Source organism: Macroventuria anomochaeta, assembly GCF_010093625.1.
Source record: "Macroventuria anomochaeta strain CBS 525.71 unplaced genomic scaffold BU25scaffold_20, whole genome shotgun sequence".
Classification (NCBI taxonomy): domain Eukaryota; kingdom Fungi; phylum Ascomycota; class Dothideomycetes; order Pleosporales; family Didymellaceae; genus Macroventuria; species Macroventuria anomochaeta.
The window spans coordinates 23,821-51,494 of record NW_022985381.1 but is presented as its reverse complement, the minus strand read 5'-3'; the positions used below and the strand labels follow the sequence as shown (position 1 = coordinate 51,494).

The 27,674-nt window shown below is 54.0% G+C and overlaps 9 protein-coding genes across 9 annotated transcripts; 5 read left to right on the top strand and 4 right to left on the bottom strand.

Moving 5' to 3' along the window:
- The first annotated feature begins 1,102 nt into the window (after window positions 1–1,102).
- On the top strand, window positions 1,103–4,670 carry BU25DRAFT_89535 (sodium P-type ATPase-like protein). The gene is made up of 2 exons (XM_033712224.1): window positions 1,103–1,477; window positions 1,534–4,670. Exons 1-2 carry the CDS (start codon window positions 1,275–1,277, stop codon window positions 4,586–4,588), a joined length of 3,258 nt encoding a protein of 1,085 aa, XP_033560718.1. The 5' UTR covers window positions 1,103–1,274; the 3' UTR covers window positions 4,589–4,670.
- A 1,182-nt stretch (window positions 4,671–5,852) lies between these two features.
- Window positions 5,853–7,141, bottom strand: BU25DRAFT_459231 (uncharacterized protein; the record flags this gene model as incomplete). Its single annotated transcript, XM_033710263.1, has 2 exons — window positions 5,853–6,330; window positions 6,873–7,141. The coding sequence occupies 2 exons, from the start codon at window positions 7,139–7,141 to the stop codon at window positions 5,853–5,855; spliced, it is 747 nt and encodes a 248-aa protein (XP_033560717.1).
- Window positions 7,142–7,672: 531 nt separating this feature from the next.
- On the bottom strand, window positions 7,673–10,866 carry BU25DRAFT_394452 (glycoside hydrolase family 31 protein). The gene is made up of 3 exons (XM_033704742.1): window positions 10,758–10,866; window positions 9,885–10,665; window positions 7,673–9,832 (listed from the first exon to the last, which is right to left on the bottom strand). The coding sequence occupies exons 1-3, from the start codon at window positions 10,843–10,845 to the stop codon at window positions 7,702–7,704; spliced, it is 3,000 nt and encodes a 999-aa protein (XP_033560716.1). The 5' UTR covers window positions 10,846–10,866; the 3' UTR covers window positions 7,673–7,701.
- A 150-nt stretch (window positions 10,867–11,016) lies between these two features.
- Window positions 11,017–12,160, top strand: BU25DRAFT_449123 (NDK-domain-containing protein). The gene is made up of 4 exons (XM_033709623.1): window positions 11,017–11,202; window positions 11,279–11,309; window positions 11,406–11,553; window positions 11,663–12,160. The coding sequence occupies exons 1-4, from the start codon at window positions 11,063–11,065 to the stop codon at window positions 11,926–11,928; spliced, it is 585 nt and encodes a 194-aa protein (XP_033560715.1). The 5' UTR covers window positions 11,017–11,062; the 3' UTR covers window positions 11,929–12,160.
- Window positions 12,161–12,281: 121 nt separating this feature from the next.
- On the bottom strand, window positions 12,282–17,207 carry BU25DRAFT_471410 (uncharacterized protein). Its single transcript, XM_033710821.1, has one exon. The coding sequence runs from the start codon at window positions 17,117–17,119 to the stop codon at window positions 12,395–12,397; it is 4,725 nt and encodes a 1,574-aa protein (XP_033560714.1). The 5' UTR covers window positions 17,120–17,207; the 3' UTR covers window positions 12,282–12,394.
- Window positions 17,208–17,301: 94 nt separating this feature from the next.
- Window positions 17,302–19,701, top strand: BU25DRAFT_369507 (HET-domain-containing protein; the record flags this gene model as incomplete). Its single annotated transcript, XM_033703931.1, has 3 exons — window positions 17,302–18,333; window positions 18,384–18,463; window positions 18,524–19,701. The coding sequence occupies exons 1-3, from the start codon at window positions 17,653–17,655 to the stop codon at window positions 19,698–19,700; spliced, it is 1,938 nt and encodes a 645-aa protein (XP_033560713.1). The 5' UTR covers window positions 17,302–17,652.
- A 278-nt stretch (window positions 19,702–19,979) lies between these two features.
- BU25DRAFT_313031 (uncharacterized protein) lies at window positions 19,980–20,192 on the top strand (the record flags this gene model as incomplete). Its single annotated transcript, XM_033702159.1, has 1 exon — window positions 19,980–20,192. A coding segment is annotated over one exon (213 nt), but the record flags the coding sequence as incomplete, so codon positions are not given.
- Window positions 20,193–20,712: 520 nt separating this feature from the next.
- BU25DRAFT_422297 (DUF1593-domain-containing protein) lies at window positions 20,713–21,054 on the top strand (the record flags this gene model as incomplete). Its single annotated transcript, XM_033708143.1, has 1 exon — window positions 20,713–21,054. The coding sequence occupies one exon, from the start codon at window positions 20,713–20,715 to the stop codon at window positions 21,052–21,054; it is 342 nt and encodes a 113-aa protein (XP_033560711.1).
- A 447-nt stretch (window positions 21,055–21,501) lies between these two features.
- BU25DRAFT_394444 (uncharacterized protein) lies at window positions 21,502–27,036 on the bottom strand. The gene is made up of 3 exons (XM_033704741.1): window positions 25,675–27,036; window positions 25,515–25,624; window positions 21,502–25,460 (listed from the first exon to the last, which is right to left on the bottom strand). The coding sequence occupies exons 1-3, from the start codon at window positions 26,971–26,973 to the stop codon at window positions 21,875–21,877; spliced, it is 4,995 nt and encodes a 1,664-aa protein (XP_033560710.1). The 5' UTR covers window positions 26,974–27,036; the 3' UTR covers window positions 21,502–21,874.
- Between the last annotated feature and the right edge of the window lie 638 nt (window positions 27,037–27,674).

Here is a 27,674-nt window from a genome sequence, read left to right as displayed (position 1 = left end):
GTGACGTGTTTAGGTCGCGTGCTCCATGACCTATGATAACTACAGTCGACAATTGGAAGCTCCCAGATTGCCGTGGGCTAGCATTAACCGACGTCGATCCGACTCTCCTCTGCGAGATCACATGGTGCCGTTCAGTGACTACCAAATCTGGTGTTGACTCTGGATGGCAGTGATAGTATCTGTCTTTGCTGCGGGGGTGCGACAGCCAGCCCTGGCCAAAAATACCTACCCCACCATCTGGTGCCTGCCGTCCGCGTGGGAGTCTCGGATCTGCGGCTCTCTGGCGCTCTTACTATCGATAAGGTACAAGGCAGTTTCGACGACATCTCGTCAGTTCGCACTTCCTTTCTCTTATCAACTGCTGGAAAGTCAATTGGTGTCTTCAACATGGCGTCCGTCTGCACCTCACGCCATGCCACCCACACCTACCACCTTGCAAGCCGCCGAGCATCGGTGAAACGTCAACATCTGACGACCTGCCTGATTCTTTGAACCTTCGCAAAGACGACTCGGTACGAGGTGCATTACTCCACATTCTTATCAGCCGCTTCGTTACGCCTCATTGGTGGCAATCAGATCTGTATCCGGACCAGTCGAAGACGCGGGGGAGCATCAGTGTGTCACGTCTGATGCGATTGCTTACCAAAGAGCCAAGAGCAACAAGACGCCGCAATAAGAGCACCGTGAGTGGTTCATTCACCGAAGAACTATGAGTAACATGTTCAGATCTGGCATACCGCGGTATTGACTTGCTGTTTCGAGCGCTGGACATACAAACGACATCCACCAACCGTACCACAAGCATGCGTACAGCTGCAGTGCCAACAACCGATTCTTCTCGGCGCTGAGGCTGTGTACACATCTGTCGATACACGAATCCGGAAAGCGGCAAAGAAACCCTTGGAGCCGTCAGCCAAGATCCTTGACATCTCGTCAATGAACAGAGAAGCAACAACCAAAGCAACGAAACCTTGTGCAAAGGGACTCTTCGCAACGAGCGCAGCGCGTGGTTTCACACGGCCAGAATTTTGCAGCGCATAATATGCATGGGATTAAATTTGGCGATGCGTTGGTCTCGCGATGACTGCAGGTGAGTGAGGCGTGAATGATGAGGATTACCAAGACCTCCCCACACTTGGAAGGACCCACGTAGCTCTCCCTAGCGTGCGTGACCCCGCCAATCCTGGTACAACAAACGAGTATAACTGCCACCCCCGCGAGCGCCCTCCTTCACTCTTCACCAAAGCCACACCACTGTGCCATCGAGCTATTGAATGGGTGAAACTGTACTGCCTACCGTCGAGGAGACCGCTCCCCAAGAAACTGAACCCCCTATAGGTGGTTTAAATGGGCTAAATACATCTCACCATCAAAGGCAACATCAGCCGAAGAGCAACGGCGATTCTCCATCTCCGCTCCACGCCCCGCACACCCTCTCCTTCGAAGAAGTTGCAGAGGCTCTGCGCGTCGATATCAAGTAAGACCAGCAAGACTCTCTTGCTACGTCTTACAGTCTTGCTAACCTTTCATCAGCCATGGACTCAGCACTGCTGAAGCGGAATCCCGCCTCGGGCTCTATGGATCTAACAAGGTTAAGGGAGCTGAGGGGCTTTCCATGTGGAAGATTCTCATGAGGCAGATCTCGAACAGTCTTACTTTCGTCCTCATCATCGTAATGGCCATAAGCTTTGGCATTGACGACTACATCGAAGGCGGCGTAATCACTGCAGTCATCCTACTCAACATTGTCGTTGGTTTCTGGCAAGACTATCGTGCTGAAAAGACGATTGAGTCTCTTAAGAAGCTCACCGCCCCAGAGGCTACCGTCACTCGAAATGGCATACCCGATCAGAAGGTCAAGGCTTTAGACCTTGTACCTGGTGACATTGTGCAACTCAACGTTGGAAGTATTGTCCCTGCTGACCTCCGTCTCATCGATGGTGTGAACGCCTTCACCAACGAAGCCTTCCTCACAGGTGAATCCCTCCCTGTCGAGAAGACACCCCACAAGAAGTTTGATGACGCCGACATCGCCACTGCTGACCGCACCAACCTCGCTTTCTCTGGAAGCGAGATGACCTCCGGCCGATGCCGTGGTATTGTCGTTGCAACCGCCATGGACACTGAAGTGGGCCAGATTGCCACCATGCTCCGTCAGAAGAAAGACGAGAAGGCGCAATCTCAAGGCTTCTTCGCTAAGCTGGTCTGGAGATTTTTGAACGGCCTGAAGACCATTCTTGGCCTGGTGGGAACACCACTGCAAATCACCCTCAGCAAATTCGCTCTCTTGCTATTCGGTCTCGCCATCCTCCTTGCTATCATTGTTTTCTCTGCAAGCAAGTGGGTAGTTGGTGGCGAAGTCCTCATCTACGGTATCTGTGTGGCCGTCGCGGTCATTCCAGAATCCCTCATTGCCGTACTTACCATCACTATTGCGGTCGGTGGAAAGGCCATGGCCAAGGCCAACGTCATCACCAGGGTCCAGTCTGCCATCGAAGCTGTCGGAGGTGTCACGAACATCTGCTCTGACAAGACTGGTACGCTGACTCAAGGTCGCATGGTCTCGAAGAAGGCCCTCATCCCAGGTATCGGTATCTTCTCCGTTGACAGCATCACCGACCCTTACAACCCAGGAAGCGGCCAAGTCACCCTCGACGGCCAAGTACTCGCCCTGGAGGCCTACAGGCCTGACACTGTGCTTGCTCGCTTCCTCCGCACAATCGCTCTTTGCAACAACTCCAAGGTGCTACCTGCGCAAGATGCCGACCTCGAGACACGTAGTGAGAAGAAGGCTGGCCTTGACCGCTACGCCAGTGATAATAAGAGCGAGACCGATACTTCCACCATTGAGTCTATCTCACGGCCACCCACTGCTATCTTAAACAACCCCATGACCGGACCATGGAAGGCATACGGCGAACCGACTGAGATCGCTCTGCACGTTCTTGCATTCCGCTTCAACATGGGCAAGGAGAACCTACTCAACTCACTCAACGTCTCTCTCGCCACGGAGTTCTCTTTCGACTCGACAGTCAAGAAAATGACTGTCGTCTACAGAGACAACACCAACCACAACCTCGACGTCTACACAAAGGGAGCCACTGAATTCATGCTTCCTGTTCTCAACGTCACTGACCAGGAGCGTGAGGGTATCTTGCAGGCCGCCGAATCGATGGCCAACGAAGGTCTCCGCGTGCTCTGTATCGCCCATAAGACACTGCTCCCTGGTACTGACATCCACGAGCGTGCCACAGTCGAGAAAAACCTTAACTACATCGGTCTTGTCGCCATCTACGACCCGCCTCGCCTGGAAACCAAGGGTGCTGTCCGTGAATGTAAGGTCGCTGGTATCACTGTGCACATGCTCACAGGTGATCACCCTGGTACGGCTCGAGCTATCGCCCGTGACGTTGACATCATCAACGACTCCACTCCCGCATCCGCTGTCATGGTAGCTCGCGAGTTTGACGACATGACGGAGGAACAGATCGACGCCATGGAAACGCTACCCCTAGTCATCGCTAGATGCAGCCCTAAGACTAAGGTCAAGATGGTTCAAGCTCTGCACCGTAGGCAGCGCTTCTGCATCATGACTGGTGACGGTGTCAATGACTCACCTGCCCTCAAGCAAGCTAACGTCGGAATGGCTATGGGTACTGGTAGCGATGTCGCCAAGGATGCCGCCGAAATGGTATTGACTGACGATAACTTCGCTTCAATTGTCAAAGCGGTTGAAGAAGGTCGCCGCCTCTTCGACAACATCCAGAAGTTCTTGATGCATCTTCTTATCTCCAACATCGCTCAGGTTATCCTTCTATTGATCGGTCTCGCCTTCAAGGACAATGACAACCACTCTGTCTTCCCCTTGTCGCCCATCGAGATTCTCTGGGTCAACCTCATCACGTCCTCATTCCTCGCCATTGGTCTCGGTCTTGAAGAGAAGCAGGAGGACAGCATGTACCGCCCACCCCACGACGTCAAAGCCGGTGTGTTCTCCAAGGAGCTCATCACCGATAAGTTCATCTACGGCTTCTTCATGGGCGCGCTCTGTCTCTTCTCGTTCGCCATCGTTGCCTACGTCGGCCCTGGTGGTGGTAACCTCGGCTCTGGCTGCAACGAAGGCTTCAACGATACGTGTGACGTTGTGTTCCGCGCTCGCGCTACAACGTACACTACTATCACCCTCCTTCTCCTCGTCACGGCCTGGGAGGTCAAGCACTTCGCCCGCTCTTTGTTCAACATGTATCCCAACACAGATCAGAACGTGCCACGCGGTTTATCTGTCTTCCCCACGCTATGGCGCAATCGCTTCCTCTTCTTTGCTGTCATTGCGGGTCTCGTTATGATGTTCCCGATTGTGTACATCCCCATTATCAACGAGAAGGTGTTCAAGCACGGTCCTATCACGTGGGAGTGGGGCGTCAGCTTCGGCTGCGTTGTGCTGTACGTCTCGGCGATTGAGACGTGGAAGATGATCAAGCGCCGCTTTGGCATCTGGAGTGGTGCGCATAAGGTCATCTCTAGGGAGGATGCTGAGGCTAGGGTGGGACTGGATGTTGCTACTGTGCAGAGGATGAGCGAGAAATAAGGAGGCGGATGGGGATGGGTAAATGTCAGAAGGGTCTCATTGTTATTTCTTTGTATCGACACTGGTCTGTCTTTACTGACGCTGTGCGTTCTGTATGCTTGATGGCTTGCCATGGCACCACATTCCTTTGGTAGCATCGAAAATCCAACTTGGTCACTCCTCCAATGTGCTGGTCTTATGTGTCAATGAGGTGTTTTTGTTGTGTGTTTACGTCCAGTTTGCGTTTGATAGAGCTGTGCTGTGCACCGCAACTTTGCAAGGAGGAGGTTGGTGATTCGTTGGGCTACTTGTCAAGACATGGTTATGATGACCTGTGGCAGTGGAGGCGCTGGAAGATAAGGCCAGCGATGAGGGGTCGGCATTGCGACAATACGTAGTGGATTTTGACATCGGCTTTGCACACTCAAGGCCTATTCTTACTACAGCGCGGTGACCTCCGTCCATGAATTCGCCTGCGAAATCGCTGTCCATGGTTCCACTCCTGTCAACCGTCTCAAGATCTCCTGCTCAGTTGACCCAGACGCAACATGGGTTATGCTCATTGCAGCGTGATGGTCTCAGTCTTTGAACCCATGCTCACGAGTTCACCGTCCATGATCCCGTGTGTATAAGTTTCGCCGATCAACTTCCATGTCTGACCCTGACCGTCTGAGCTCCGGCGGACGATGTAGGTTAGTTTGACCCCGGCAAATATTGCGATCGTATCACCAGGTTCCGTCTCTGGAGGACAAAGCCCAACATACCCTGCACTAGAGAGAAACGGCCGCGTGTTGTACATCCTCGAGACCTGATTTATGTAACACGTGTACGGACTATCAACGGGCAAGGAACCCGTCAGACCTTCTTCGAAGACTGCTTGTGGCATACCGTTCATCTACCGGTCATGGACTTCATTCGCACGCGCGTAGCCAGCCGCCATGTGTGAGTGTGGAGGTTCACGGACGTAGCGTCTGTTGGTGGCGGTATATTCCATGTCCGCGACAGGGATGCGCCATTCCGCTTCGATTTTCTCAGAAGGAGAATACATGGTGCTTTGCGTCAGATAGGATTGTAGGTTGCAGAAGTATTGCTTGAGGGAAGGCCAGTGCCAGTTTAGAGCGATCGAAGGAGTGTAAATATCGCCGGTCTTGCTGATGATATCGACAACTATTGCCCAAACGTCAAGGATGTGTGGGACGCCAGCGGATTTGTCTACTTTCCTGGTTCGATCTGCCAAATTTCCACAGGCGTCATAGTCGTTGTCCGGTACAGAGACTGCCATGGATCACGGTTGCTCCATTACAGTAGACCAGTCAGGTACCCATGAGGGCAAACTGTAATTACGATCCTGACCTCGACATAGTGAGGGGATATCGTAGTGCCCGTGCCTCAGCAAAACCTGGGCGGTCCTGATATATACGTCGTGACAAGACAGCGTGTAATCTGGTACAATGTCTCTTGCAGCATCGTCGGTGGTAACGCCCAACAGCGTGTATGCACGGTCGCGGTCATCGCTTGCATCTATACCGCGCGCATATCCACACGAGACAATGTTCGTAAGGCCAAGGAAGCTTCGCAAGCTGAATTCCGAGTTGTGTTGGGATCTGTTCCGAAGATCGAGAATCGTGGTGGGCACTGGGCCGCCAAAATTGTAGAACGTAGTTATCAGCCGACTCATCACTTCGGAGTCTGCGGTGTGGTCGGGGAATCCACCGGAGATGAAGAGCCAGAAAAGTCGATAAAACCAGGGTACGGCTTGGATGCTGTGCCTCGTCAGTGGTCAGCATTTACAATGTGTGAATTACCACTGACTGTCTGTAGTCGACCTCCGCAGTCCCGCAGCGTAAGTGGCTGTGCGTGCGTTGACACCCCTAAATGCACCAAACCCGCTATTCGCTCAGTTCTCTGGCAATATGATCTGATAGGTGTGGACTTACGCGGAACCACTGCCGTGTAGCCAGCTCTGGACTTACCCGCCAGAAAGGATGTTTGCCGTCCTCATGTGCTGCTTGTCGGTATCTGACCATAACTTCAATCAACTTGCGCCTTATACCAGCTATCACCCGGCTGCACGATCCATGGTACCAGCTCTCGTCTTTTCTCCGCGACTAGCTCCAGTAAATGAGTTTCAAGTAGTACGTCTCCCAATTCACGAATTCCCGCAATCGCGTCATCCGTCTCAATAGTAGATGACCCAAGCCATATCAACACTTTGGCTGCGGCCGAATGTATGTTGTGCATAATCTGTACTTGCGAGGTCTTTTCAACATCATCTGCTTGGTTGATGCAGATTGCGTCTACCTACAGCCATATCCCACCATCAACATGGTGTAGAGCAGTCTCCAAATTTTGTGTGATGTGCGTGCGCGTTCCGTTGATAGTGATAGGACGGTCATGGCTCTGCCGGCCCCAGTGGTACGAAAGAGCGGTAAATTCGGGTGTGTCCTGGAGCGAGACGTTGCAGAGGGAGTACTTGATGAGGCCCGCTTTGGCATCGCTTTTTGGTTTATATAGGAGCCGTATCTCCTCTTTGGTCGAGTCCAGCGGTATATACTTGTATGGAGTCTTAGCCATCGTGGCGATCTCAAAGCTTCCGAGTCATGCATCCTGCCTATCGGACCTTTATATTAGAAAAGTCAACCATACTGCTCAGCTCCGTAGCATGACGGGCGCTCGTGGCGTGGTTACGTTGACAGGCCGATCATATTATTGTAAAGAGCTGCAGAAACGTAAGACTTGTGTGACGTAAGGGTGTCAGCTAGTTACAGAATTGTCCCGCATCCTGCACGAACAACTCTCCATGAACCCTGGTAAGGCAATTAATAAATTGCTCAGCCAACCATCATGGTATGGTGTAAGGATTAAAGCTGTCGCATCAACGCTGTTTTGAAGTCCAACGGGAAAGCCAAGAAAAAAGAAGAAAGCCCAGATGCGGGTGGTCGTGGTTTCCTCAGCGTTAGCGTCGTGCATACTTGGAGGAAGGTAGGAGCGACCTTGAGCCCGGTAGCAAACAGTCTGTGTTACCTTCCGGGTTCCTCCTGGAAGTTGCTTTTATTGAGTTCTCTAAGTTCTATGCACAATGCGTGACACCTCTTTTTGATAGGTGCAACATCAGATCTTGTTCGTCGCTACATTCAATGCTCATGGCCGTGGTGATCATGCGGACCAGCATTCGCACCACCAAAATCGATCTTCCAGCCACGTCCAATGCCAACACTAGGGTCACGAATGACCGCATAGGCAGCCTTCTTGCCATCCGCAGCATAGTATTCTAGCGGCACTGGCTTCCTCCTCTTGCTCTCCTTCGAGCCCTCTTCCATGACGATGACCTCGTCCTTGTCCTTCCATACACTTGGGGCACCGACGATGATGACCTTCTCGACACGAACCTTGGCCATCGACTTGGCGTACTTCTCGTACCTGACGGTGCGGATAGTGCTGGTGTCAAGGTTGGACGAGGTGAGAATGTTGCGTTTTCCATCAAAAGAGAAGCGACGGTGGATGAAGGCACCGCCCTGATAGTCAAAGGTCTCGCCATCATCGACGTAAAGTGTGCCAGCCGCGTTGCCATCTTTGTCGAGAACGACAACAAGAGTGAAAGGGTCGTACTTCATCAGGCCTGAAGAACGGCGTGGGCGATCGCGACGAGGGATGATATGACCTCCGCGCATCAGAAGTGGGATCTTGTTGAGAGGAGCGGGGACAATGTGCTGACCCTTGCCGCTGTAGGTGGTGTAGTCAAAGTAATCGAAGTAGGGCTGGTCGTCAGCGAGGTATACGGAGACACTATCGGCGCCTTCCTTGGTGACAGGTTTGGCAAGCAGACCGGTGGATCCGATATAAAGCTGATCGTCGATGGCGAATCCAGCCTCATCGTCAGGGTGAATGTAGAAGTTGGGACGCACGATCGGTGCACCAGTTGTGTGGGCCTCGTGGAAGGCAGTGTACCAAGCAGGAAGTAGCTGGTAACGGAGACGAAGGGCTTGCGTGATGATTTCGGTGTAAGGAGATCCAGGGATGTAGGGCTCACGGCGGCGAGTATCGATGTGGGCGTGGCCACGGAAGAACGGGTAGTAGATACCAGCCTGGTACCAGCGGGTGAGAAGCTCCTTACTGGGGTTGCCAAAGAAACCTCCAACATCAGCACCTGCAAATGGGAAACCAGAGATACCTTGGTTGAGGATCATAGGCAGAGATGCTTCGAGATGAGGCCAGTCAGCCTGGTTGTCACCGGTCCACATGGCTGCGCTGCGTTGACTACCAGAGTAGAAGGCACGGGTAAGGACGAACGGACGGCGAAGCTCGCCCTTCTTGCGCTCAATCAGGGCCTGGTAGGTAGCATTGTGAAAGGTCATGCCGTTGACGTTGTGAACATCGCGATGCTCCCAGTTGCCGTGGTGCAGGTTGTCCTTAGGCATGGTTGTCTCTGGACCGTTGAAGACCGACGGCTCGTTCATGTCGTTCCAGATGAACGTGTTGTATGCAGAGCCCTTGAACTTGTCGTACTTGAACAGGCCCTTCCACCAGTCGATAGCAGCTGGGTTGAAGCAGTCGACCCACATTGAGGAACCGGGCCAACACCAGCCCTCGTACTGGTTGCCATCCTTGTTCTTGACAGCAAGGTCTTTCTTCTTCAATTCATCAATAATGGGATAGTTGTTGGTGTTCTTGATGTGAGGGTCAATGATGGCTACGAGCTTCCTGTCTCGCTTGTCAAGTTGCTGCTGCATCGAGATAGGGTCAACGAAGGTCAGAGGATCCCAGGTGAAGTACTCCTTCTCGTGAGTGTACTCAATGTCGAGCCAGATGACGTCGTAGGGGATGTTGAACTTGTCGAAACGACGATCAACATCCTTAACATCCTCATCAGTGACGTAGTTCCAGCGGCACTGGTGGTAAGCAATGGCAAAGGACTGAGGCATGGCAGTGTAGCCAGTGAGCTCTCCGTACTGGCGAGTGAGGTCCTGAGGAGTGGGGCCAAGGAAGACGAAGACATCCAGCAGACCGCTCTCCGACATCCAGTGAGTCTGAGTGTCAGTGTGGCCTTCGACACCGAGCGCGAGCGGGTTCGCAGTGTTCTTCTTCTTGGTAACATCGATCCAGGTTTCGGCGGCATTAAGCCAGAAAACACCAACGGTGGAACCCTTGCGGTGAGCCTGCATGAAGGGAATGGCACCGTAGAGGGTCATTGGGCTATCCATCTCGTACTCGAAGACGTCGGCGTTGTACAGTCGGTATGGTTCGGTGTAAGCATCGTCGCCGCCCCTAGTAGACTGTCAGCTGCAGTTTAAGATAAATCAGAATGATTAGCTCATACCTGGTGGTCTTCAGCGAGAGTCTTGTGGCATGCTCAGGGATACCGAAGACATGTGCGTAGCCGGGGAAGGAAATGTCAAGAGAGATGGCTTCAGGACCCCGAGGCTTTGTGTCGGTGTTTCCACCAAAGCTCTCGTCCCACCAAGTGCTCTCGTCTTCACCCTGCTCTTCCTCGACCTTCTGGTCCTCCTTGTTCTCTTCGCCCTCCTTGGGTTCTTCCTTGGGCTTCTCGGCCTTCGCTCTCCAGTGCTCGAGATTCAAGAAACCACGCTCGTTGAACTTGACTTGCGTCTCTCCATCCCGCTGGAACTCGATTGAGAAGGGTACATGACGGATGATAGCTTGGTGCTTGCTGCCTTTGCCGTAGACGACCTTGGTGTAGCCAGCATCTGCTGCCTCGGCCAGTGCTGCGCCGCTGGAGGTTTTCAATCCACCAACAAGAGCCCACTTGCCAGCCTCATTGTAACGTTCCTTTCTAGCCTTGCTGTCGTGCCTGAGATCGATGTCGCCCTTCTGTCTCTTTGCTTCGTCGAGAGTAACGCGCGCAACACCAGATTCGAGGAAAGTGACCGTGAGCGGCAACTGAACCTTCTCCTGACCATTTTTGATTGTCTTTAGGACTACAGCATCCAATTGGCCATCTTTGAACTTGAGCGTCGTAGGGTCGAGGGCGTATGGGGACAAGAAGGAGCTAGAGGCAGTGACGTCGTCGGCGAACGCGCGGTTGCGCTTACAGAAGCCAGATTGGTCGCAAGTCTTGAAGTTTTCATGTTTGACAGACACTAGGACCCCAAATTAGCATATGGACTTGAACACATCCCATATTTCGAGGGTATGCAGGACAATTGGAGCTCCAAAGCGTCCGAGTACTTACCAGCTGGCAAGAACAAGCTGCACAGCGCCGTCCATAGCAGTAGCACGGCCGTCCACCGGGGAGCGGACCGCTGTTGTAATGTAACCATATCCAGCAGCTCTCAAAGCAGGTACCGCTTGAGCCAAAAGGATTGCTGTCAACTTCTACCCCAGATGTCTGATGAAACGTAGCTGTTCCTTACTAAGCACTCAAACCACACAAACAGCGCCCATTGCGTTCAGGGTCACACCGCCCAGAACCACTAAAAACGCGGGGCCAACAACGCAGCACCCCACCAACAGTACCAAGAGAATTTTAGTGCCAGAATGTCCGAGTCCAATTCTTCTTCCTTCCCCTCTGGCATTCCCGATCCTCCCATCTTCTTGAAACTCGGTCCCAAAGACAGAAGCCACCTTCGAAAGAACATCGAATCCCTCCACGCCGCAAAAATGACTACCGAGCAGACGTACGTCCAATTCCTCAATTGTCTCCTTAGGAGGGGTAAACAATCGAATGGCGGTGTAGCTAATTGTTGGGAACAGCTTCATTGCTATCAAGCCCGATGGCGTCCAGGTACGCACAACACCACGATTCACTGCAAATGCAGCATACGGCTCAATTGCAATGGAACGACACAGTGGGATAATGGTGTACTGATTCTATGCACAGCGTGGCCTCGTTGGCCCCATCATCTCCCGCTTCGAGAACCGCGGCTTCAAGCTCGCTGCCATCAAGCTCGTCACTCCCGGCAAGGAGCACCTCGAGAAGCACTACGAGGACTTGGCTGGCAAGCCCTTCTTCCCCGGTCTGATCGCCTGTACGTACCAAATCTCTCGAAATGCCCCTCCAAGACCCCTGCAGAGCACCCTGCAAACCAGCCTCCCCTCTCAACCCCCCACGTGGCATTGCATACTGACATGTACCAGACATGTCCTCCGGCCCCATCTGCGCCATGGTCTGGGAGGGCCGTGACGCCGTCAAGACCGGCCGTGTCCTCCTCGGCGCCACCAACCCTGCTGCCTCCGCCCCCGGCACCATCCGTGGTGACTTCGCTATTGACGTTGGTCGCAACGTCTGCCACGGTTCCGACTCCGTCGAGAACGCCAAGAAGGAGATTGCTCTGTGGTTCAAGGACGGCGAGGTCCAGGAGTGGAAGCAGGCTGGCTTCGACTGGATCTACGAGAAGGCCTAAGTGCCTTCTTGATTGATTGAAAGGCTTGAATGTTGTATCGAGTACGCTTAGTAGGATCGTTGCTGGGTAGATTGAGCATGTTAGTAATGCTGCGGTGTGATGCTGCAGTACGGACGCATCGTCTTTCAGATAAGTCTATCAGGTAACGGTCTGGAAAGGTGCATGAAGCAGCACAACAGCTATGACGATACGATCTAGATGGACAAAATAGAACCACAAAACGAGACACGATGTATGATCTCAACACAAGCCTCCAGTCAATGCCCATGTGATATGACTCTGCCACTACCGTCACACTTCATGTTCGTGTATATGACTATACTGAAGTCATTGGACAGAAGAAGTTCTCAACAGAGCTCTGAGGCCTATACAATTGCAAGGCTACTATCGGGGTTATGGTCATTTGCTTGTGTCCGGCTTTCTCGAGTGCACAAGAGGCTATATGCAACACTATTCAGGTCTTGTCCTAGTCATCTCCCTCCACCTCTTCAGCTTGCACCTCTACCCCTTTGCTCCAACTCCTTGTCTCCCTCTTCCTACCCTCCCTCTCCTCGTGCTGTTTGTCCAGACCTGCCTTCACCGTAGTCATGTACCAATTCCTCAACTTCCCCACCTCCGTCCACTCCCCCTCACCCCTCTCAACAACCGGCCCCTTGACCTCTTCTCTAGCTCTCAGCTCGCCCCACTTCCCCTTCTTCGTGCCCCAAACCGGTTTGCAGTAACGCCAAACACACCACGAGCTCTCGTCTTGAGATCTGAGCAAGGGTTGGCGGTTACGACTCTCTACACCGAATGCGCGGAGCAAGATGACGTCACCCGTCTCACACATGGGCAGCGCGTTCTGGTATGCGCGGAAGATGTTAACTGTTCTGGCCTCCGGCCATACCGAGAGGTCTGTAATGTGGAGCGTCGTATTCCAATGTCGCGGACCCTTCTTTGCTTTCTCAGGCGTCGTGCTCGCTGATGTGCAAAGGGCGAGGACGTCAGGGTTTGACGAGGAGTGAAACTGAGAGGAGCGATTTAGGAAGTAAATCAAGTCGCGCAACGGAGTGTAGTACGCCATCGGCGTGCTCAGTCCAATCGAGGGCAAATCTTCTTTTTTCTGGACGAGCGTAGCGTCTTCGTCGAGCTCAGAGATAGCCTCTGAAGATTGCTGCATAGGTGACGACGCACGGATGGGCGAGGAAGATCTCTCCTCGGCGACAGCGGGCTTGCGGCGTGGCGAGGTGCGAGTGATCGGTGAATGTGGAGCAGGTTGTGTCTGTACGCCCGGCATCGGAATGTCAAACGAGCGTAGCGTTGCGCTTGCGTCCGTCATTTGTGTAAGCTCGGGCGTGATGAGCAGGCTTTGGTCGGGTTGACGGGCTTGAAAGGAGAGTGGTGGTTCCAAGGCTGTTTGCTGGGTGTCGTCTGGCGTCAGGAGATTACTTTCTTGAAGGGGCAGTTGTTGTGCAGATGCTGGTTCGGCGGCGGGAGATGATCTGCGAGAGGCAACGCTGGCTATGCTTGGTGCGAGTGGAGAGCTTCGAAGGTCGCCTTCGCTTTCGATCGGCAGGACAGGGTAGATGACGGACTGGTCGTTGACCTTTGGCGTTGACTCCTCTTGGAGGTCTTCAACCTCCTCAACCCCAAGCGCTGGAGAAGTGATTTGAGCGGGTGCTCTTCTTGTGCGTACAGTGCGAGGACTCAGGGATGTAGAAAACGTCGAGCGTGTCAGCCTAGGCGATCGTCTTGGAGTTTGTGGTGGTCGGTCTAGTGACACAAACGTACTCTGTTCTCCTGTTGATCGTGACCTCGAGCGATTTTGACGCTGTGTCTGCGATAGGCTCGCTGGTGGTGGCTTCAGTCGAGGTGTAGTAGACTCCTCGTCAACGACTCTCACTGAATCGCTCATGTTAGTGCATGCTTGTACTCCATCGCCATCGGAGTATTGGACGGTGGAAATTGAGCCTTCAGAGTGCGAGGTATCCTCCTCGGAGTCTTTCACGAAGCCTACATCAGAGTTTCTACCTTGCGAAAGTTGTGAATACCCAAAGCCTAGCTCCTGTGATGGCTCGAACATGCTGCCGAACACATCGCGGTTCTCCCCTTGAGATGGGACAATGTCAAAGTCGGTATCTCTTTGTACGAGCTTGCGAGGGCTCCTGCGAACCGGAACCTGGGAGGTAGCCATACTTTTATCGGGTGACATATGCTTAGACTGCGATCGAAGGCTATAAGGCGATGTTTGCGTCGCATCTCGTGTGGGAGTGACAGTTGACCTAGGAAATACTCGAGCTCCTGAGGGTGAGGTGGTGTCGCGATTTGTAGAATCAAACGAGGCCTTGGATCTTGTACGTCGCATGCTTGTACTGAGCCTAGACACATACGCATTCTCTTCCGGCGGCGAGGCTGCAGACTTTGCCTTTGACCTTGTATTCCTAGCGGCAGCCGTTGCAGGCACTGACTTGAATTGCAATTCTCCAAGCTTGTGGCCGTTCTCAGGAATGCCTATCAGGAGCTCCGTCGCAGGGCCAGTGCCTGACTTCTGCGGTACATTCTGGGTCTCCGGTTGGGTGATCAGACACAACGAGTCATCTTCGACCGACTCCATCTTGACATCAGGATCTTCAGTATCGACCCGGGCGGCAGACGTATCATCGTTTTCGATGAATGACAGGGGCTCGTCCGTCCCTACCTGCGGCTCCCAATCATCAAACGCTGGGCGGGGTGGCTCCTCAAAAGTGTCTGGTAGAGCTATCGAAGCTGGCTCGTGGGTAAGCTGATCTGGGCTAGAAGACACAACTGTGGGCTCTTGCACAACATTCTTGGTCAAGAAATCGTCAAAGTTGAAGCTGTCAGGGATAGTCGTAGCGGTGGCTTCGTCTGTCAATCCGACTCGAAGATCAAAATTGTCTTCATGGAGGTTGTCAGTATCACCAGCACGTTTCTCTGACTCAACATCAGCAATTCTGTCGGCAGCTTGCACGGGCTTTGGTTCGGCAACGTCGTTGTCGTCTTGATCATCACTGACTTCATGAGCTGAAGGCGAGCCAAGATCCAAGGACTCCGTCTCGTGCTCTTCGTCGGATTCTGATTTGGCCTCTTCTTCGCTCTCTGATTCAGTCTCTTGCTCTGGACTTTGCTCTTCGTCACGCTCAACCATGACTGCATCTTCGTATTCGCTTTCGTCTGACTCCACATCGGAGGACACAGCAATCACATTGGACGACTTTGGTGCTAAGCCTGTTTCGACTGGCGGCTGAACAGCATCAATGACCGGCTTTGCAGTCTCACTTAAGGCTGCGAGCGCATCCGCAGCATCTTCCTCCAAAGTCTTAGCTGGGGAGGAGCGTGTGACTTCTTCGGCGTTCTGAGGTTGCCCTGGAGCGACTGGCTCAATGTGAAGCACTGGCTCGATTATCTCATCACCCTGAGGAGCAGTTGAGACGTCTTTGTTATCAGCAGTGTCCGCTTGATCGTCTTCTGGTGGCGGTGAGGATAATTCTAACGGACGAGACCAGCCAGCTCCGTCCAGGCCAAAAGTGAAGCGCACAGGGGCGAAGGCGGTTTCATGGTCCTGGTGGGGTCCGCCTGCTTTCGATGAGCTGATCGAGCTGAAGAAGGAGTTCTCCATGATGTAGTCTGCATCGCTCTCCATCTCTTGCTCCTCGACCGCAGGACCGTCCAGGGGCACCTGATGGTGGCCTGTTGAGACATAGTCAAAATATGACACAGCTTGCTCTCCAGGAAACGGCGATGGCAGTGGCAGAGTAGCTGAGTCCACCGCCTTGAGATTCGGACTTGATGGCTCTTTGCCGATGGGAGTTAATATGCCTGTTGCTATAGGCGTAGCAAAGTCGGTATGCAGGACTGGTAAGCTGGGAGGGGGCATGGCGATTGCAAGAGAGTCGTCGACGATTATGGAAGGTTCAGCCACTTCGGGAACTGTCTCGTCAATGGTCGTGTCTTCGACTACCACGGAGGCATCTTCCGGCTGGCCCGCTTCGGCAACCTCGAAGAGACTGTCTTCTTCTGTTGCACTTGCTGTACCGTCCACCCCCTCGACAGCGTCTGCAACAGGTTGCGAAGCAAGTGCGTCTGGCTCACTATCTGTCCATTGGTGTTCGTCCTCCAGCTCAGTAGCCAGCTCTGTAGCACTTGCATCAACTTCTTCAACCCCTGGCGCGTTGTCGTCTTCGTCTTCGTCTTCGTCCTCTGTATTGAGCTCGGTGTCGCCTCCGAAGTCATACTGCGAGTCCAATGGAGGGCCCTCGTTGGGCTCAGAATAGAGTTCGTAGTAGTCGGCATCGCGCCCAACATCCTCCTTCGGCCGCGACGGGCTTGTGGTCAACGGAACATGAACCTTTTGTAGTTCGCCATCGTCCACGGTCGTATCGCCCTCCGCGCTGTCCGCTATTGTAGTTTCCTCAATATACTCCGAGCCCTCCAGCGGTTCTGCTGTGGCCGACGCAGGCCCGGTCCTGGAAGGCGAGATGGGCGTCTTGGGCAGCTGCGGTGGTCTGCTCGGCGAAGACATGGCCTGCTCCCACTCGTCTTGCAAGCCAACATCCTCCTTCTCCGGCGACGGTGTCCTCGCTGTGTACGTCCAAGCCGTCCAATCCCTGTACGACTTGCGCCGCCGCTTCTTGTCGTGTCCCTCGTTGCTCTCGTCTGCCAAGGGATCGTACGCCGGCTGTTCGAAGAAGGGGCCGTCCGAGAGCCGTGCGCGCTTGAGGAAAGCTGGAGAAGACCACTGAGCTATCGGACTGGGCGCTGCTGCTGGTTTCTTCACAGGCGACCGCGGCGCTGGGGTTGGTGCAGCATCTATCATCTCCAGATTCGCCATCTCAACTCCATTGCGGCGCACAGAAACGGCGAGCGTCTGCGCGTATGCCAGCTCCCAGTCCAGACTCTTCCCAGGCGTGCTGACTGCGCCATCCTGCACAAACTGCGCGCCATGCAGGCTCAGCACCACCTCGTCGCCGACCCCCACGCCCGTTGTCGCAAGAGCTCTGGCGCTGGTTGCTGAGAAGCGGGCGCGGACCTGGCCCTTCTTGCGTCGCAGTCCAAGGTCGGGCTCGGCAAGGAGCAAGGCAAATTGGCGCTGGGACGACGAGTACGGCCATATGAGCGTGACCACGGCTTTGATCTGCTTCGATTCGAGCGCGTCCAGGTTCGGCCGGAGCGCAGCGATGTGTATGTGCTCCATCTTGGTTGAGGTGCGTCACGTGCACCGGATGTCTTCTGCTAATGTGTCAAACATGGCTGCTGAGAGGCGGCTATCGACGTTGTGCGGGTGGATGGTAGCTGATTGTTCACGTTGTGAGAGCTCGGTACCGCTTTCCGCCGTCATTGACGCGCTCACGCTGGGGACAGCTACAACCACCGCATCTGCTATCCCCACCCTCTGGTTCTCCTTGCACTCTTTGTCAGCGAGCAAATCAACAATGCTCTGCACTCGTCATGGTACTCTGAACTTGATCAATCGTCCACCTGAACTCGTCGACTGCCTCCAGGGCTAAGCCTGGCTACGCTTCCGACCCACAGAGTGCTGGACGAAAGACATGCAGCTGACTGGGAAGGTCGACTGGCTTATGCGCCACGGTGATACTGAGTCGGCTTTTGCGACAATGCCACGCTTCTTGTGTGTCCATCGGCATACGGCTGAGCAGTAAATAGGTTGATGTTGCCAAACGCTGTGCAAATGCTCTCTACCGCTCACAACTTCGACACACCAGAAACATGGGCTCTCCTGAACACACTGATCAAGTCGTCCCCTCATACAAGTATCAGCCAGTCGATGCGGCCAAGTCGGAGATCAGACTCTTGTGGGTACCTCAGAAGGCCAATCGTTCAAGCAGCAACAGTGGATATGCGCTCACCACTTCCATACTGGACGGCGGTCGCGATTTTGTCGCACTCTCCTACTGCTGGGGCGGGCAGCCTTTGGACCGTCCAATCACGATTTCTGGTTCCCAAATGTTCATAACGGAGAGTCTCGACAACGCCCTCAGCAGCCTGCGATCTAAAGATGATGGGTTCTACATATGGGCAGATGCGATCTGCATCAATCAGCAAGACGACAACGAGAAGACCTGGCAGGTACAGCTCATGCGCAGAATCTACGGCGCTGCGACTCGCGTTGTCATTTGGCTTGGTCCTTCGACGGCGGCATCGGACCATGCTTTCATAGGTATACGTGAACTAGGTAGATTGCTTATCGAGATCGGCCTATGGGACGCGGTAATCCAACAATCGAACGAGTTGGTATCCTGGCTTTCGGGCAAGAGGGATGAGCAGGCTTCTTTCCGGGTACGGAGGACTATACTAAATGTCATGGCTCAGCATTTAGATCATGCGCGAAATGACAGACACCCGTTCAAGTGGTTGTCAGCCGAGTTATACAGGCGCCCGTGGTTCAATGCAAGCTATGACAATCCTGGCCCACTCTCCCAAGCTGACCAGACTCGCAGAGGGTGTGGTGCATCCAGGAGTGTACGAACGCCCGAACCGCAACCTTTCGTTGTGGGCAGTCCGAGGCCGACTTCACCATGTGAGCCACAACCTGACCTATACTACATTTTTGAACGTGATCTAAGCCAACAACCTCCAGGGTGGCCGCTGTGAGCTTTTACATGCGACTCTTTGGCATGTATCTTCGCGGATTGTTGATTGGTCCCCTGAAACATCAGGCGCAGGCAAACGCCCTCGCAGATACACTTTACAGCCCCATACCAACGACAATCATGGATCTTCGAATGAAGTGTCTTGTCAGCCCTGGACACAACCTGCGCCATTACCTGGACCAGATCAACGTCCGCAACAACCCACAAGAAGGTGTAATGGATGCTACTCAAGATATCGATCGAGTTTATGCCCTCTTGGGGGTAGCCAGTGGTGAGGCTGCGGCAGAGATCGTTCCGGACTACAGCCTCTCTTGCGCCCAGGCATATACCGTGACCGCTCGCGCTCTACTGGAGCACGGACACGATGACATCTTGTCCCTGTGTCGATCTGAGAGACGAACCCTGGGACTGCCATCTTGGGTGCCTGACTGGGCTGCGCCGATGCGGACACCATGGTCGCTCTTCAACCGAACAGACTGGTCATTCAGTGCTTGCGGGTGCTTCAACGGACGTCTAACAGTAATGGACATGAGCTCCATAGGCCGACATTCACCATCCCTAGCTCTTCGTGGAGTGATGGTCGATACTATCGGGGAAGCAGGACACTGTTTCCATCTCAATGTCGATGAAATACCTGACAGGAGCTTCTTGGTTACCCTTCGACCCTACTTCTGTGACATTACAGCATATCTGTCCAAAAGTAAGCAATATACACCAGAGCAAAAAGCACATGCCGAATGGCGTATACCCATTGGAGATGGCCACTCTGACGACCTTAAGAGTGAATACGTTCGCGCGCCGGCAGACTCACACATGAAAGTTGGGTTAGAGCATGCAAAAACCGAGTACGGCTGGAACAACACCGGTACAATGTTTGAGGTCTTTACAGATGACACACGTCCATACGCATGCTTTATCGACCGATTCAGGCGCATGTACGACAGTCGACCCTTCTTCTCTCGGACAGGGTATGTTGGACTATGCCCAAAAGAGAGCCAGCCAGGAGATGTGATTGCAATTTTAATGGGGGTGCGAGTGCCGTACATCATTCGCCCGAGCGCGCAAAGAACATGGACATTGATCGGTGAAGCATATGTTCACAGCATCATGGATGGGGAGTTTATGGATACCAATCCGACCATCGAAGACATTACGCTAGTATGAGCATGATATAATCAGCTTCAATACTGAAAAAAATACTTACAATCATCTTGATTATAGCCGCGAGGCTAAGGGGCCTATGATGTTGGCTGCATTATCGCTTCCCGCCGCGAGGGCTGTTTCCTTAGCTCATGCTCACACCTCCCTCCATCACACAGCTAGGCACTTCTATCTACCTTGTATGTATTTCACAGGTTCGCTCCGTCGCGGCACTATGCGACTCATCAATACCAAGAAATCGAGAACTCAAGGAATTTTTTTGGTGAACCACCTATCTACGCGGTTCTATCCCACACCTGGGGCGAAGAAGAGGTGCCATACCAAGACTACATTGGAACTCAATGTCAAGGAATGAAGAGTTACGACAAAATCGATCAGGCCTGTCGCAAAGCTGCCGGACACAGTATCCTATGGGCTTGGGCCGATACATGCTGTATTGACAAGAGCAATAGTGCAGAACTACCTGAAGCCATCAACTCCATGTGTCGCTGGTACGAAAGGCCGCAATCTGCTATGTGTATTCATTCGACCCCAAAGCGGGTGCTAGATGGTCCTCCGCCCTGGAAAGTTGTCAATGATGAGTTGTGTCTAGTATCCTGGACCTGAACAAGGCCATCTAACAAGATATATACAATCACGATTACGGTGGATTGCTGACAGAGATACAAAACCTGGGAAACCGTCCAAAAAAGGGTCGTGGTCTTCTTTAACCGGAAGAGGGATTTCTCCTCACCAAACTGCCCATGGGTTATCTTCGCCGTGATCTCGATCCATACGCACATAGCACAGTCGAACGTGTGGGAGGGCAAACCGTTCCAAGCACACCGATGCATCGCAAGCCACTTCCACAAAAGCTGGTCAGACGGAATGAACGATCAAGGATAGGAGCATGAAGATTTTTTCCACAAGGTAATTAGGATTCAGCTGAACGGTGATCCTCATCAGTATAAGTAATGTGCCTGGAGGCATACAATGGGGTACAACGCATAGAGGGCTCAAATCTATCCTTCCTACAATGAGGTTCCTACATTTTTCCAGTCTCTCACTGGCGACTTCAGTCTTTGCGCAAACCTCAGACGGCACACGACAATGCGAGACGAGTTGCTACGACCACAAGCACCGTGTCTTCGTCGCGAGAGACATGAGCAACAAGCCTGACGACCAGATGAGCTTGGTCCGCTTCTTGACCTACGCCAACGAACTCGACATCCAAGGTATCGCCGGCACGACATCAATCCATAAGAATGACTCCGTGGATGGAAACAACCATTCGAGAGGTGATATCCGCCCATGGGAACGTCACCGTCAACCTCAAGGTATACGTTCCTGCCAGCGTACCATACCCGACAGGCTCTGAGCTCCTGTCCAAGGTCACCATTAGGGTCAGGGTTAAACAGAGAACAGTAAGGTCGTAGTCTACCCTAATTGGACAACACTAGTGAATTGACGCAATGGGCTAAAGCGGCCCTGCCTTGCCGGCCTCTCTGACCCCACTAGATTTAACCTCGCTTGTCAGAAGGAGGCCTGCAGCCCTTGCCTGCCTCAGAGCCAAGCCTGCGGCAGGCCTCTCCTTCATTGCAGCCCAACAGCCAAGGCACAGCTTTTTTGCGTGCTGCTCCTGTCTTCTGCTCGTGGCTTGATGATATTGACCGAAGCCATGTGACCTGTCGCACCACACCTCATGACGAAAATGACAGTTTTGAATGAACAGCGCTCCTCGAGTAATTGGACGATTTTGAACCCGCCAATGCGGGAACGTAGTCACTGAAGGTTACAACATGCGCTTTGCGCATATATTTCATTGCCTAAATCTACCCTATGTGGTATCTCAAGAATGCTCATGACTATCAGATACTCAGATACTAGCCCACACGTGTACTAGGAGATTCGTTACCAGCCGAGCTCCGTCCATATTCACATCACCATCCTTCATGCAACTCTTCCGTGACATGTCCGTCCTTCATGAACCATCTTCATCGTGTACCTGTCAGTCCCATCTGCCACACTAACATTACGAGCCCGACAACAAGCTAAGGGGGAATTATGCTTATGCAACCAAAACGCCAAACCAGAAACAGAAACAGAAAACACCTCGCTATGCATGCAGATCATCCAACAGCGCACGCACAACGCAACAACAACAAATATAACGGGGTATAAACTCAAACCAACACTTCTCACGCCCGCGATGGTATGCTCTCCAGTTCTGAGCGCTGGCGCAGGTATTTAGCGGCCAGCCCATCACCCCCCTTCATACTCTGCTCCATCCAATGCTGCGCAACACACATCGTCATCGGATCACTCCTTGCCGGGTCCTGACTCGCCTTCCTCTCGCGATTCAGCAACTCCGTCTTGAACACCTCGCTCGGCTTCGTAAGCGGCAGCACAGCACGGTGCAGCAGTTCGGGGCTCGTGAGGTAAAAGATAGCGAGCTCGCGCTCGGCGACGGCGTCACCTTCTTTGGCCGTGATGAGCAGCATGCGCGCTGCGTCTTCCATGTTGTAGCGCGATGTGGGCTCCAGGATGGGTGTGGTCATTCTGTCCCCACTGGACTTTTCGGTGGAGGTGCTTTGTTGTTGGACGGCGGCGTTGCGGGTTGAGTTTGAGGCATTGATGACTTCGTCCACGAGCTCCACCATGATCCGGCATACGTCTTGTTTCAGTCCTAGGGCTGCGAGTCCGACGTCCCAGAACGCTTTGCCGCGCTCCGTCTTGTCGAGCATCTGCGCGGGCACAAAGGAGGCGATGTACTGCAGGTCGCGGAAGAGGGATTTGGGGCGGATGTCGGTGTCACGAAGGAGGCCTTGGATGACTTCGACGATCATGTCGGTGCTGGGTGGGCCGACGGGGGAGCGAGCGCCGCTGCGATGGGGTACTGGTGAGGCGCGATCACCGGACATGGTGTGAGCGCGGCGCTCGGAGCAGTGGGCAATTGCTTCCTCGAGGTTCTGGGCGCGAGAGTGCTGGGTCGCGGGTTCGCGGGAGCTGAATTCGGGGACAGCGCCAAGGGTGGGGGATTGGGGGACTGCCGGCAGTGTGTCGCGGCGGTTGTTGTAGGAGCGGCCGGAGCGGGATGAGAGGGAGGCGATAATGAGGAGTTCGAGCTCGTAGAGCGCGTGCAACTTCGAGTAGGGGTTAGGGTGCGTTGCGAATTTGCTGAGCAGGCGTCGGAATGCCACATTGTATGGGAACTCAAGCAGACCAGCTTTCTTCGCAGCAGTGATGCCAGCCGAGTGGGAAGTAGCATCGCTCGATGTTGAAGAGTGTTCGCCCGCCGAGTGATGCGCGTCAGAGCCCGCAGCATGTTGGAAAGTCGCAACAGGTGGTGCAGCTTGGCCTCTCTCGGTCCTCCCAAGGGTATCGAGTGGCACATTGCGCTGGTCGATATGAGCCTGCTTTCGCAAACCCTTCATGCTCTTCTTCTTGGCAAGCTGTTTCTTGCGCTTGCGTTCCTCTTCGTCTCTGCGCTGAATGCAGTCTTCCAGAATGTCACCGCCGAACCAAGAATCAGTCTCACTTCCATTGGCAAAGACCATGGTTCCGAGATCGCTCAGAAGCAATCCGGTCAGTGTTTGTTTGAGGTCAAGCAGGAAGCGGCGCTTCTCCTCGTTGACGCTTGCCGACTGCTTCAGCATTACTGTGCCCTTGGACGACGAAGCGGTGCGCGGTCGGATGCTGGCAGCGCTGGTCGGCGACTGAGCCTGTGTCTGGAATGGCGACCAAAACGTTGTAGCCGCGTCGATAGCCATGATTGGCGACGAACCACCAAAGTAATCGTGAGACTCGATGGGACTGGTACCCCAAGGACTCTGATCGAAGCTGTGACCCGACACATTGCGGTTGGCGACCGAGCGCAGACTGCTGTGGCTTGGGCGCTGTGCAAAGTCAAGGTTCCGTGAGCCGGGTCGGCCGTGTGTTTCGTACTCCTCGTCGCCAGCAACAGATAGCGTGCCAACGCCGGTAAGGAAGAGATCTCCCTTTTGGCGGCCACTATCTAAGATCTGCTGGTCGCGTTTGTACAGGTCGCTGGCCCAGAGCGTAGGGCCTTCCATCAGGTTGTCGGCAACAATTTTGTTGACACACTTGTCGATCTCAAGGCAGAAGCGATGAATGCGCTCCTCGCCTTTACAAAAATTCTCAATCCCGTATTGATTGATCCACTTCAAAGTGATCTCAGACTGTTCGTCCGAGAGCTTGTTCGGTCCACCGAAGTCCTGTGAAGCAGCCATAACATCAACGAGCTGGGCCTCGTTCCTCAGTGCGAAGTTGTTCGAGGACGACTTGGAGTAGTTGCGGGAGCGCGGTGTCTGCAATGGCTTGCCATCGAGTGTCTTCCTCGGTTGACCCATGATCTTAAGAGCAAGGGCGACGTTCTTGGCCTCATCGTATTCTTTCGATCCTCGGACATCGCTGATGTACCACATCTTGTCTCGCAGATTCTTAAAACCGACCATCATCTCTTCGATCATGCCGTCAGATCTCTCTTGAGATTGCTTCAGCCAGACAAACCATGCTTCGAACTCTTCGATTGCGTTGGCAGCCTTGCTGAGAGAATCGCGTGGACCACGCGAGAAGTAGTTGAGTAGTGCAGCATATCCGTTCTTGACGAGTGTGGGTGAACTGAGCCTACGCAGACTCGCTAATGTCTTGTGGTACATGAGCGCGTTAACGAAGTCCGAGCGAGCCTGACATTGAAGCATAGCTGACTCGAGCATTGTAACCAATACTGAGTTGCCCTCCTGTCTTTCGTTCGGGTTCTGTGGGTTGCTGTTGCTTCTTGGATTCTGTGGCGAGCGGTGGCGCGCGGGGACATTACGTTGGCTTGCAATCAGGTTGGTGAGCTGACTTTGCGTCTGAGGCTGAGGCTGACTGTAAGGATTGCGAGACCCAAAGGTCTCGCTGGCGACTCGGCCCAGGCCATGGCCTCTCCCTCCCTTGCGAGTAGTCATGCGATTGCTGAAGCTCTTTGACTCGCTGTCGGGGGACAGCTCCTTCGGTATTTCGTACTCCTCGACCAGCTTAGCGATGGCCTCCTTCAACTGGTGGTAGTCGTTTTCAAGATCAATTGCCCCCGAGCCCTCATCGTCGCTGCTGTCAGTATCATGCGAGTCCTCATCGTGCTCATCTTCATCGTCAGAGTCTTTTCGCATACGATGCTTCAGTTGCTTGCCGTCAGCAGAGATGTACAACACAGCCCAGCGCTCCTTGCAAGGGTGGCATGAGCCAGAGGTGGCATCGATACCCAAGATACGTGACATCTCAGAGCAGGCCATCCTCAGGTGTCGCCCATAGCTCTCGCTAGGCGCAATCTTGGACTCGGCGTATGCTTCTCCCAGTGGTAGATTGCGGTCAATGTTACCAATGTCCAGAAGGGGCTCCCTGGACGTAGTGTCGCTAGTCATGGATGACGCACTTGCACTCAAGATGGAGCTTGCGTCAGTCGCGGTAGCAGAAGCGCTACGGAATGGCATTGACACTCCAGACATGGACGACGCAGACGAAGCGATTCCACCTCGGCGTTCAGCGTCCTTGCTCAGGTGGCTTGACGACGGGCGTCGCTCCGGGAAGAGCGTGTTGACCAAAGTTATGATGTCCGACGGGCAGAGCACAATGAACGGTTGTACTTCCACGGTTTCTCGAGGGGATGTAATCGCTTTGGCCGGTAGGAGAATGGGCTTGGAATACGTCTTTGTGTGCTTGAACCTGGCTATTATGCTTTCAATGTGAGTACGGATTTCCGGAAGAACAGGCACTTGTTGCTTCCTATCACAAAAGTTAGCTTCCTGGAAAAGGCGAACACCGAAGGAAAGCTCGTACCAATTGTAGGTCAGGTCCAAAACATGCTTTTGTGCGCGGACTGCGATTTCCTTGAGGATCTTCTGGCGGGCGTGTTCGCTGATGTGGTGCTGGATCATGATGCCATGTGTCTACATTCGTTAGCCCAACATTTGAGAAATTCTGCCTGAGATAGACATGCCTCGGGATGGATGATAGCGTTCATCAGATAAGTGGTGAACAGCCAACGCGAAACGAAGAAACTCTGCGCTCCTCTACGGATACCCCTCTCGTCATCTAGTTTGCGGAGAATGGCGTTTCCGATTTCAAGAACACCTTCTGGTATGCCTCCGGCGCTCGGCTCATCGTCCACGACCTCGAACAGGCGCTTCACAGCCTTGTCGAAGAACTCATCAGCGGCAATGGTGTCCTTGGTGCTCCGCGGTGCCGGCTGGCCTTGTCGCGTAGGTTGGTCCTCGGCTTTCTCCAGCAGGAACTGGCCATCTTGCAAGGCCTGCATCAGGTAGAGCTCCAAGTTGGCTTTTCCAGGCCACTCTCGCATACCAGCCCATACATCAAGGACTGTCTTGACGAACCTGTCCGTTCCAGCTTTGTTCTCCTTGATCATCTGGGCGCATGTAGTCGCCCAAACATCAGTGCGGCGCAAGTCTTCAGCGGAGTCCGGTCCAGAGGAATTGGCAAAGATGGTGTAGATAAGTGCCGCAAGAGGATCATGTCGCTGGAAGCTCAGCAGCCTCTCCACCGGACTGGGGCCATTTTGCGTGGGCTTGCTCGCAGCAGGGTTCTTGCCCCGCGCTCCAGTAATAGCAATAACAGACTCAACAGGATCAAGCGCTTGACGAAACGACGAAAGAGAAGCAAGTTCTTGCTGAGACAGGCTCGCAATCCTTGCAGCAAGGAAATCAGGATTGGTGCGGACTTCGGAAATGAAATCGAGAAGGTCGTCCAAGATCTTGGACGGGACATCATTGAGAAACGTAGAGAAAGAAAGCGAGGCCTTGTCGCTCTTGGGGGCGCTCTTGGCCTTTCCAAATCCCAGGTCCGGCTCCAAGAGGGCGTATTGCCGGCTTGCGTCGCACGAGTTGCGCACGTCGTTGAGGGCATTGTACAGCGAAGCGAAGTTCTTCTTGTCGTCGGAGCGGAAGTTGTCGACGAGCGTGCGGTATGCCAGCTCCCCGCAGTGTACCAGACGTGCGGAGAGGGCGCTCGAGACCAGCCAACGGTGCAGGCGGATGCGCGAGTGGGCTTTGCGCTGCTCCTGGTAGCCCTGCAGGCGGATCAGATGGGCGAGCTCGGCGAGCGAGGTGGCAGAGGTGGGTATGGCGGCGGTGGGGAGGAGGGCATCGCTGTAGGCAGAGAGGTCGGCGGGGAGCAGTCGTGGTAGTTTTCCTGCGGGGGCAGATATGGAAGAGGCTATGTGTGGACGCTGCAGGCCATTGTGGTTGTGTTCGTGAGCGCCAGGCCGTGGCCCCATGCTCATGGTCGCGGGGGACGGGTCGTGCTTGCGAGAGAGCAGGCACGGCGACGGCGACCTGGGGACAGGAGAGGACCTGGGAGCCTCTGCAGGCGGCTCGTCGCTCACAGTTGTAGGTTGTTGCGGCGTGTGGGCGCGGGACGACACCTTGGCCACAGTCGACACATGGGGGACGGCGGGCGACTTGGCTGGGAGAGCGTCAGTAGTCGTGTCAGTCGCGGTAGGGCAGAGTCAAGTCGTTCCAGTGCCAGCTCATCGTACAGAGCCACTGATGCGCGCCAGGTTGTCGCAGATTGGGCATAATAACACCGGGTCAGGAGCAGCGGGCACAGGCACAGGCACAGGAGATGAGCAGCTACAGTAGGAAACGCTCACGTACGGGGAGGGGTGTGCCGCAGCATGTTGTCGTCGCCATGAGGCAGCATGGGCCTACTCGATGTCGACATACAACAACAGCTCAAGAGGTATACGGTGCTCTACCGCATTGCCAGATGAGGCATGCGGGCTTGGGAGACTCGGAGGCTACTTTGGGCGCGTCTCTCCACCGCGACGCGGCTGTCGAGGAGCGGATGCGCTGTCAGTCTGATCTGCTTCAAGCACCCGCCGTTGTCGATAGTCGCGGGCCACGGTGATTGGATGGACTCGAGTCAGTGAGCTTGCGCAACAACAACACCAGCCAACAGCGCTGGCCACAGAACGGGAAGCGA

What these genes read in the sequence shown, in the direction of transcription:
- BU25DRAFT_394444 (XM_033704741.1), bottom strand. Translation starts at nt 26,973, where the DNA reads ATGAGCATGGGGCCACGGCCTGGCGCTCACGAACACAACCACAATGGC. An exon ending in ACGCTATCATCCATCCCGAG is followed by an intron (nt 25,625 to 25,674) that starts GCATGTCTATCT and finishes TAACGAATGTAG; the next exon opens with ACACATGGCATCATGATCCA. An exon ending in TTGGACCTGACCTACAATTG is followed by an intron (nt 25,461 to 25,514) that starts GTACGAGCTTTC and finishes CTTTTGTGATAG; the next exon opens with GAAGCAACAAGTGCCTGTTC.
- BU25DRAFT_394452 (XM_033704742.1), bottom strand. Translation starts at nt 10,845, where the DNA reads ATGGTTACATTACAACAGCGGTCCGCTCCCCGGTGGACGGCCGTGCTA. An exon ending in CAGCTTGTTCTTGCCAGCTG is followed by an intron (nt 10,666 to 10,757) that starts GTAAGTACTCGG and finishes TTGGGGTCCTAG; the next exon opens with TGTCTGTCAAACATGAAAAC. An exon ending in CTCTCGCTGAAGACCACCAG is followed by an intron (nt 9,833 to 9,884) that starts GTATGAGCTAAT and finishes ACAGTCTACTAG; the next exon opens with GGGCGGCGACGATGCTTACA.
- BU25DRAFT_449123 (XM_033709623.1), top strand. Translation starts at nt 11,063, where the DNA reads ATGTCCGAGTCCAATTCTTCTTCCTTCCCCTCTGGCATTCCCGATCCT. An exon ending in AAAATGACTACCGAGCAGAC is followed by an intron (nt 11,203 to 11,278) that starts GTACGTCCAATT and finishes TGTTGGGAACAG; the next exon opens with CTTCATTGCTATCAAGCCCG. An exon ending in CTTCCCCGGTCTGATCGCCT is followed by an intron (nt 11,554 to 11,662) that starts GTACGTACCAAA and finishes GACATGTACCAG; the next exon opens with ACATGTCCTCCGGCCCCATC.
- BU25DRAFT_471410 (XM_033710821.1), bottom strand. Translation starts at nt 17,119, where the DNA reads ATGGAGCACATACACATCGCTGCGCTCCGGCCGAACCTGGACGCGCTC.
- BU25DRAFT_89535 (XM_033712224.1), top strand. Translation starts at nt 1,275, where the DNA reads ATGGGTGAAACTGTACTGCCTACCGTCGAGGAGACCGCTCCCCAAGAA. An exon ending in GCTCTGCGCGTCGATATCAA is followed by an intron (nt 1,478 to 1,533) that starts GTAAGACCAGCA and finishes ACCTTTCATCAG; the next exon opens with CCATGGACTCAGCACTGCTG.